A 10,703-nucleotide genomic window follows, 5' to 3' on the forward strand; every position below is an offset into this window, starting at 1 on the left:
AATCGATTACAACAACGGTGTAATCGATTACTACTGTCATTTTTGCCTACAAATCTGAAGTCGTGTAGGGAGGCACAACTTCAGCATGTTGTAATCGATTATAGCTCTTGGTAATCGATTACAACACCATGAAGTCGTTTTTGGGGTGCACGACTTCAATACTGGTCAAATGAACAGTATGAAGTCGTGCAGAGAGGACACGACTTCTTCATTAGAAGTTGTTTGGACCCTCCACGATTTCCCTTTCGATCAAAATTTGTCCATTTTCGTAATATGGCCATCAAATTTGTCTAATTTGATACAAAAACCCCATTCTTAATGTTATGACGGCAAAACAAATAAGGTTAAAGGGAACAGAGGCCGGAAGAAACTATCTGGGACGAGCCTTCAATCAATATAAAAGCAAAGAACAATTTTCTCTCTCCTACTCTTAAGAACCAGCGAAACTCCCTGGGAATTATGTAATATTAGGAGGTCCCTTTTTTTTCCTATTAGGATCTCTTCCATACTTATAAAGGGTTGTTGAATATTATAGTAAAGTTACTATATCCAATTTTGGTTATGAGTGTCTCTCTTTCAGGGTGAGTCTATCCCTTAATCTTAAACATTGGTTCAAGTGGTAGCAATCACAGTTCATCTTCCATCTCCAGAGTGACACGTCACCTTCCCCATCTCCTTCCATTTCCTTCTTTTTCATCTCTGATCCTTTATTTTAAGTTCTTATGTTGTTATGTTCCTTTTATGTTTGTGTTATGTTTATTGTCTTATCTTCATTTATTTCTTTCACTTAATGAAATCCTCTTTATATATATTAATTAAAATCTTTCAACTTTAGTTACATCTTCACATTTAAACATTTATTTAGATACAAATTTGAGGTCAATTCCTTCGTGCAGATATAAGTTAACATTTTTAATTTATTCAGATGACTTTTCAGGAAGAGAGATGCTGACCGTGTCACATATTGTAATCTTACATATATGAAAGACAGGAAGAAAAATCTTCCCAACATAATTGCCCTTCATTTTTTGATCCACATAATCAATGCCTAAAATGAACATAAAAACATGTCTTAAAACATCAACTTAGTTATAATAATAAAGTACAACCCATCATAAAAGAAATTACATAACTTTGCCACGTAATAGGTTTAAAATGGGGTACGAGAGTTAAAAATCCTCCACCGCCGCGTTGATTATACAAGACAAGCTTTTGCCGAACGTATGTTTTCAATCTTGGGAAAAACAAACTCTATTTATTGAGATGTGTGTTATAGGATCAAACGCCTCCATCGATACTGGTTCAAGTCACTGTACCTCTTCTCCCCAACCACCGATCATGGAACAACGCTCTCTGCACGTGGTGGCCTTACCCTTTCCAGCTGAAGGCCACATCAAACCCATGTTTAATTTAGCAAAACTTCTTCGCCACAAAGGCCACAAAATCACCTTCGTCAACACCCAACACACCCACAATCGCCTCCTACAGTCCACTGACTTACCGTCCTTCGACACCGGTTTTCGCTTCACATTCGTCGCCGATGGCTTGCCTCACGACGTTCCTCCGAACGACTTCGGCGTGATACTGTCTTCGACCAGCAGGTCCAAGGTTGCCGAGGAGTTCCTAGAGATGTTGAGGAGCTTTGTCGAGAATCCTTCGCAGTGGGGCCCGCCTTCTTGCGTCGTTGTCGATGGAATGATGTCAACGATTGCCATGGACGCTGCTGAAGAGTTGGGGGTTCCGGTCATCGTTTTCCGAACCTACAGTGCCACTGCGACGTGGGTCACAATCCATGTAAGCAAAGTTATTCAGGAAGGAATCATGAAGATGCAGGATCCGGGTTAGTATATAAATTTCTTTGTACCAAAGATTTCATAGTTTACTTGTAGGATACGTCCAACGAAGACTATAATCACACTAATCAAAGTTGGCACCATTATCAATGTGATATGTACCAATAGAAAGAATAACCTATTAAAAAAAAGTTACATGTATAAAACATATACTCAATCTATACCATTATTTTTAAATACATAATTTTAATTTATAAATAATATAATAATTTTAAAATATTTATTTAAATTTAATTTTAATAAAAAATATAGATTTTTTTAGTATTGTTTTGTAGGATCAAAATTTTAATAACAAATAATTTTATTTTCTTAACTTTTTTGAATAGGACTGTATTTAATTTTTTTAGTTTAATTAAAAATATTAGAAATTGTGCCCGTAGACTTGCTATCTTTATATATGGATATGGGAGACTATATTGGGATGGTTAGGGAGGTAAAGATGATGTTTAAATTAAAGAAAATATAGTAATGAATGAAAATTTTCTAAAAGCTATTATTGAACATGCAATTGGTAAAATAGATTAAACTTTTTTATTTAAATAGTAAAAATTGAAGATTAACATTTTGTCCTGATAAATGTAATATATATTTAAATCTAAATAAGGGAAATAACCTTAAAATAAAATAAAATTATTATTTAAAATTAGAAAAATATAATTTATTAGTATTATTATTATTATAATTTTTTTATTATTGAAATTATTTTTATTATAATTATAATTGTAATTATTATTATTATTATTATTATTATTATTATTATTATTATTATACACATTCGACAAACCTGTTATTAGTTTTACAATTCTAATTATTGTTAAGGTTTATTTGTATTTTTATTATAAAATAATATTAGGATAATATAAAAATAAAAATAATGTTCTATATAATTTTACTCAAATAAAATAAAGTTGGGAATATTAAATTAAAATAGGCACTAATGCAACGAAGAAAAATGACAGTTGTTTTCAAAATAAAGTATAAACTTACAAGGTAACAAGATGGTGGACTTTTAGCCTCTATTCCAACCGAGGTAATATAGTAGGGTTTATGCTTTGATTCTTCCGTAACCGAAGTAGTAAAGTAGAAAAAAAAGAGAGGGGGGAGTTTTGGCCTCGATTCAACCGAGGTAATAACATGGGTCTATGACAACGGTTAGAGCAAGAAACAAGGCCATAACCCTTAAATTATTACTTTTTTAAAAATTTGAGAGTGTGAAAAGTCAATTAAAATGCACAACCCGCAATCAAAACGGTAGAAAATTCAACTATGCAAAAATCAAACCTAGAAAATTTGCAAACAAAATATTAGTTTCATAAATAAAAACAAAAACCAAAACGCAAAAAAAAATTGAAAATTTACCTCTAAAGTGGAGAATCACAATAATAAACCTAAGAAGAGGTTTGGAACGATTTTGATCGATAATAATAGTTCCTAAATGTTCACAGCAGTCACAGAGACAATAAAAAATGACGGTGAAAAATGCAAAAAAAAAATGGGTATCGGCGTGCGACAAATTGGATGAGCGTCTTTATTTGAGGGAAGAACAATTTTGCGAAGAAGACGAAATTGTTCACCCTCTGTCTTTTTTTAACCTAATAAAGGTTATTACCTCGGTTCTTCATAAAATCGAGACAATATTAGGGATAAAGCCTCGATTTCCCACTCAACCAAAGCCTAAAGTCATCCAAACAAAATTCAAAATTAATTTAAACTGGTAATTCTGTTAAACATTTTTCCTCGGGTCCCGCCAAATTGAAGCATAAGATGGGTTAGAGTAAAGTCTATGGCCTTGGTTCTCAAGGAACCGATGCCAAAAGCCTTACACAAATATTTGAAAATTTGACTTTTCTTTACCAACTTTTTGGAAAAGGATCTATGGCCTCGGTTCTGCAGGGAACCAAGGTCGTAGACCCTTACAAAAAGTTGTCAGCTAAATAGTCAGAGCGTGGAGGTTCTATGGCCTTGGTTTTACAGACAACTGAAGCCAAAAACCATGCATAGAGATTTTGTTCAGATTGCATAGGGGAATGTAAGTGTGGGCAAAGGGTCTATGACCTCAGTTCTGCAGACAATCGGGCCAAAAATCATGCACAAAGATTTTGATCAGATTATAGAGGGGAATGCCAATGTGGGCAAAGGGGGCTATGGCAGCAGATGTCCTAAAAACCGAGGCCAAATACCATCTATTGCTTGGGGTGGATTGGAACCGAGGAATATACTTTCGCGAAAATTTCAAAACTATCACCGCGCCATGTTATGCTTCACTTTTTGGTAAACAAAATCATAATGGATGCATTGATATCCCTGTTTTTTACTAGTAAGGAAGGCTTGAATTATAATTAAATCTGACAACAAATGTAATGTATCCAAGTAATAAGATTGTATGGATTACAAAAAACTCAATAAAGATAAGTTTACATAGCACACTTCATTACTGGTAATATAAATTTACTATAGTAAACAAAAATATTTCAAAAAATTTTTAAATAAAGGTTATGATAGCAACTTCGTTGAGCTAGGTTGGGCCAAAGCTTAGAAGAATGCAAGGAGATGGTCCTTAAGGTCAAATTGGTTGTGTAAATGAGGTGGGGAAGGTGTATTGGTCACAAAAATGGTGGTGGTGTGATGGTAAGCTCACGATTTTGAGCTAGGTGGTGAAGATGGAAGGTAGTTTGATGGTTCAATGAGAGGTTAGGTCAACTCCATGTGGTAGGTGACTAGAAAGACCTCTAGGATTGTTCTAGTCTTGATCAAGGAAGTTTATGTCTATAACATTACTTAATTCCAAGATGATTACAAGATAGGAGACACCTCTATTTATAGGTTGAGGGTGTCTCCTAAAAACCCTAAAAGCATGATCTCTTACCTTTGCCCTCATCGGCCAAAAATGAGGACTTCTAAGGAGTGGACAAGTGTCCATAAATTCTCTCCAATAAGGGGAGCTCATGTGGCCACTCACAAAACACAATCATCTCCAATCCTAGAGTGTCAAGTGACCACTATTAAAAACAAATTCTCTCCAATGGAAGTATGACACATGGCCCATACTTTTCACATGGTTTGGATGACAAACTAAGGAAAAACCCTATACTAATTCGATTTTAATACAAGTCTTAAACAAACCTACACTTCTTGGCCAAAACAAATGACCTAAATTAAACCTATACTACTCCAAGCTATGCTCCATGATGGCTCCAAAGGTGATCCAAAGGGTTTATTCCATCTTCATAGATGACTTCAATTCTTCTTATAGATGTTTGACCATGGCTAGGGGGTATGTCATCAGGTTATCAATTCGATCTTTCAAATATTGCATTTTAATATTAGTTTTGTTGAATCTTTGGTTTAAATATATGTCCAAGACAAGCCATCTTCCATCTTTTGTATCAATCCTGAATGTTTTTAATTTCTCCCAAAATTTGTCCAACTTGTCATCATAATTGGGGACTCAATTAGGCTCAACAACTTCTTGTTGAAAATGGTGTTATGGCCCAACATATGTATCACCCTAATTCTTGAATGTCATGAGTTTTACAAAAACTTTTGAAAACTTAACTTTGATATTATTGTGGAATACGAAATAAATAAAAACTTTAACTTATTATAATTGATTTCAAGAAAACTTCATAAATTAAGTAATTATAAAGCATTTATAGAATCTCATTACAAAACTATTAGTATTAAAAGTAAAGCTCCATAGTTCTTCCACGTATCTCATTGTTCAACTTCTCTTTACCTATACGTGTAACAACATCTACTCTCATACAAGTACGATCATCGTAGGTGAAAACCACAATAACATGCAAGGGTGAGCTAATAGAATAAACATCAATTCACTGATATAACATTTATATCATAGTTATTAAGTCTTTATCGTAATTTCACCACCTTAAACAATATCAATGCAAAATAAGTCTATAACTACCAATACAATAACCTCACATACATTCCCTTAAACGCATCATGATCAAACCATTAGATATTACCACCTGCCAATTAAAGGAAATTGGGCCAATACCAACCATCTTTATAAACGTATGTTCTCTCCATACCTTATCGTATCATTCTTGTTTACCAAAATAGAACGATTCGAGTGATCCTTCACCAAAGTTTCAAATCTATCTCCTCTGCTCCTAGTTGTTCATCCTAGCATTAAACTTAGCATGAGTCGAAACACTACGGGTGAGATGTTTATCCCTTTCTGCCCCTTTGCAAGAGGAAAGAGTGACACTTGAATCTTAGTCTCTTCTACCGTCCCTTATGGACAAAAAGACATGTCTCTTCCATCGCCTTTTAAAACTGAAGAGACTCATCTCTCCCACTATCTCTCAAAGACGAAAAAATTCACCTTACTACCCTCTCTCAAAAAAAAGGTACAATCCAAAATAAAAAAGTATAAACATAAGAGATACTTAGAAAGAAGTATTTTTATTTTTACAAACATTCATCTAAAAGCATACTCATTAATTATTATTTTTACAAACATTCATCTAAAACCACATCCAATATTACCTTAATTAATTAATTTTCTGATGATTTGACTAGGCTATATATAAGTCTATTATATTACTAGTGGGAGATATATACGTAGTTAGAATGTTTTTATAACATTGACATAATAAAAAAGAAATAATTAGTTTACACCTAATTATATTAATATGTTTTATAATTAAATTATTAATGTGTGACTATATATTATAAAAAATTCAAGTGGTTATTTATTTGATATACAGATGTCAAAGTATAATTTTCTTATTTTTACATGATAGTGACAAATAAATCTAGGTCATATAAATCATCTATATATAATCACCATAATATGTAACTTCTTTTGTATGAAATAATCCTGTAATTTCTTAAATATTAACACTAATGCATTTGAAAAAATAATTTTTAGCTAATAGATTTTTTGTATTACTATTTCGAATAAAATATGTTGTAGAGCCACTAAATATATAAGAACACATTTTCGTAATTCGGGTTGGAATTTAATGAAATATGGTAATTTTTTATGTAGAAACATTCTTCATTTCTTGGTAATTATCCTATTTTAAGTTATTATTTTTGCATTTTTGTTTCTTTCGTCTCAATTTATTTTGAATTTTAAAAAAAAACTTTATTTTGTTAATGTTAGATAAGTGTAAAATAAAAAAATATAGTGTCTATGTATTATTATATAAATTATTTTTTATTTTAAAATAAAAATGTTATTTCATTAATATCTTTATTTGATGGACAATGATATTTTAGTATCTAAAAGTTTTTAAATTCATCCTGTTATTTTGTTCTTCTTTTTGTTCGCAAATAAAAAATTCTCTTTTTTATAATGCATAAGTTATCATATTGTTGTTTTCGATGTGAAATAAATTTTTTCCTTACTCGTCTTACACAATTTCATGATTGAATTGGAATTAAAATGCAGAAGATGTACATAAGGTGCTATCAAGCATTCCAGGGTTAGAGAATTTATTGAGAGATTGTGATCTTCCATATATTTTCAAACTGAAACCTGGAAACTCTGGTCTAGATTTCTACATGAAAGAAACCCTAACCATGACGCGAGCTTCTGCTCTTATACTCAATACATTCGATCACTTAGAAGCTCCCATTATCACCAAGCTCACTACTGTGTTTCCCAGGGTCTACTCAATAGGCCCTCTTCACACTCACGTCAAGAACCAAGTCACGAAAAACCCTTCATTATCCCTTAGTGTTGCAAAAGAAGATAAAAGTTGCATAACTTGGCTCGACCATCAAAGGGAAAAGTCAGTTATTTATGTCAGCTTTGGCACTGTGGTTAAGCTTTCAGAAGAGCAGTTCTTGGAGTTTTGGCATGGTTTGGTGAATAGTTTGAAGCCTTTTTTGTGGGTTGTTAGGAAGGACTTGATGAATGAAGAAGAAGGTGGTTTTTTCCATAAGAATGTGCCTAAAGAACTTGAGTTGGGTACTGAAGAGCGGGGGCTGTTGGTGCAATGGGCACCTCAAGAGGAGGTTTTGGGCCACCCAGCTGTGGGTGGTTTCTTGACACATTGTGGTTGGAATTCTACAGTGGAATGCATTGCCGAAGGTGTGCCTATGCTTTGTTTTCCTTCGATGGTTGATCAGACAATCAACAGTAGGAGTGTGAGTGAACAATGGAGGATTGGAGTTGATGTAGATGGGACCTGTGATAGGTTCATTATTGAGAAGATGGTGAAGGATGTGTTGGAGAATCGGATACCAGGGCTCAGAAACTCCGTGGATGAGATTGCAAAGCAAGCTCGTGATAGTATTAAACAAACTGGTTCTTCTACTCGTAATTTAGAGAGTATGATCAACGACATCTTGTCAATCAAGGAAAAAAACATTGAGCATGAGAAATAGTTCGTCGAAGAGCGTTGATGAAGCATGTTTCTTTTTTATATCTAGCTACTTTCGAAATCTGTGTAATAAATTTTAGTTTATAACTTAATATGTTATTTTATCATTATAAATATAACATGTTTTTTTTTCTTAGCTGTTGGGAAGATAAATGAATCCATTTTTGCATATTGTTCAAACTTATTTTGTACTCAGTTCTCAAAATTATCTCATGCAAATTTATATCTTCGTTTAACTTTTAATTTTGAATTTTGAATTAGTTTTTTTTATTTAAAAGATACTTTTAATTAAAAATCCTTTTGGGAGACCAATTTCGTGCAACCCTCCTTCATCCCTTTCTCTCTTTTTTCTACTTTTTTTCCCTCTTCTTCCATTCTTATTGTTCTCATGAAGGGTTAAACATCTTGATTTTATTAAATTTATTAATGGATTTTGAGATTAAATGAATAAAATTATTTGTTCTCTTGATTATTGTTATAATTTATATTTATTTATGTTTTCTATTTTCTAATGAAATAAAAGTAATGATTTTTACATTGTAGTAAGTTAACACAATGTTAGTCTATGTTAGAAGTTTCACATCGACTAAAAATAAGATCAACTTAGAAAATATAATTATGTCTAAATCTCACATTTCCAAGCCAGTTTTGTGAGATTGAGTTAAATTTAAAATTTATTTTTTAACATGGTATTAGAGTTATTGTTAAAGCATATCAAGCAATAAGACTAATTTAGAATAAAGTCATATCGACTAAAGATAAAATTCAATTTATAATATATAACTGAATGCAACCTTACATTACAAACTGTTTTTTTAGAATATATATTTTGAAAACTTTCTTAAACATGTTTTTTGATATTTTCAGAATAAGATTTTTCAAATCAAATTTTCAAAATAAAGTTTTTGGAATAAAGTTTTAAAAACACATGAATTGCATTTATAACATATTTTTCACAATAGGATTTTCGGAAAAATCATCCTAAAAATGTCTATAATGTCTTCTGGAACTAGTTTTCGATAGTACCATTAAGGTGTTTTGAAAAGGGATTTTTACAACACATGAAATACTATATAGTAAACACTTTCCGGAATGGTTTATATATATATATATATATATATATATATATATATATATATATATATATATACTTCTTTTCTGCGACATTCTCTCCCTCTTCTGCGGCAGTGATGGTTAAAGCGACAATTATAGTGACTGGAATGGCGTGATGTAACGAAAGAAGGTGTTTGAATTATTTTTATTGTAGGTGTGCAGCTAGTAATTTTCAAAGTGCATGAAGCAACAGCCTTCTACTAATTGCATGACCAATTAAATTGGCCCAAAACTCTTGGTGAATTTATTTTGCATTTTCTTATAAACTTATGCCCCAAAATAAGATAAATAACAAATATTTATCCAATATTAATATTTTTAATTTTTATTCTAGCTTAGATTTATTTTATTAAAGTATTAATGCATTTAATATATTACTTAAAGTAATCAAACATTAAAAAAATTAGTTATGCGAACTCTTTGAAGGAAATAAACTACTTTAGGAGGAGATAAACTATTTTGGCAAGTGATAGTAAAACTAATTGAATTAAACTAATAATAAAATATTTTGTACATCTAACCTAGATAAAATTAAGGATGGTACAAACTCCATTTTTGGAGACTTCTTGGTAGGAAACTCTCTTGTATTTAGATATGACTCACTATGATTAGGTAAATGGAAGAAAGAGAAACATATAGGATACTCATCTAAAATGAAATTATTCAGATAAAGAAGAATCAAACACTTTTTTCAAATAATCTTTCGAATTCAAATATAACTTTCATAGAAATTAAGGAGGTAATAATTTATAATATAGTTTAAACAAAAAATACAATTTTTTATAACAGTGAGAAAAAAACCTTATTTAATAAAATATCAAATATTTAACAAAATTTTAGAATCTATATAAGATAGATTTTTGTACGAAACTAGACAAATTTGAAGTATAAATTACTGATTTAGGCAAAACATTTTTGAATTACGAAAATAGGCAAGTTGTGGGACCCAAACGACTTCAAATAAAGAAGTTGTGCCCCCTACATGACTTCACTCTGTCAGTGATTCAAAGTGAAGTCGTGTATCCAAAAACGATTTTAGGGTTTACTAATCGATTATCCGGCCTTATAATCGATTACCACACCCTTTTTCATAAAATAATATAAAAAATTAAAGTTGTAGGGGTTGGCAACTTCTTCGGTTAAAGTCGTGCACCCCCACAATTTTTAATTTTTTTTATTTTTTATTAATTAAAATCATTTATAATTTATAAATAATGTTTTTAAATATATTTAAAATAATTAAAATTATATCTAATTAATAATTATTTTTTTAATATTATTAAATAAATAAATTTCATGATTTTAATTATTTTTGTAATTAAATTAAATTTCTTATAAAATAATTTTAATTAAAAAAATTAAAATAGTGAATTCAAGA

The 10,703-nt window shown here is 31.0% G+C and overlaps 1 protein-coding gene across 1 annotated transcript; it reads left to right on the plus strand.

Moving 5' to 3' along the window:
* Positions 1–963: 963 nt before the first annotated feature.
* LOC124820663 (7-deoxyloganetic acid glucosyltransferase-like) lies at positions 964–8,354 on the plus strand. Its single transcript, XM_047292403.2, has 2 exons — positions 964–1,840; positions 7,276–8,354. Exons 1-2 carry the CDS (start codon positions 1,264–1,266, stop codon positions 8,214–8,216), a joined length of 1,518 nt encoding a protein of 505 aa, XP_047148359.1. The 5' UTR covers positions 964–1,263; the 3' UTR covers positions 8,217–8,354.
* The last annotated feature ends 2,349 nt before the right edge of the window (positions 8,355–10,703 follow it).

This window comes from Vigna umbellata, chromosome 11 (assembly GCF_029865625.1).
Source record: "Vigna umbellata cultivar VRB3 chromosome 11, Vumbellata_1.0, whole genome shotgun sequence".
In the NCBI taxonomy this organism is placed as follows: Eukaryota; Viridiplantae; Streptophyta; class Magnoliopsida; order Fabales; family Fabaceae; genus Vigna; species Vigna umbellata.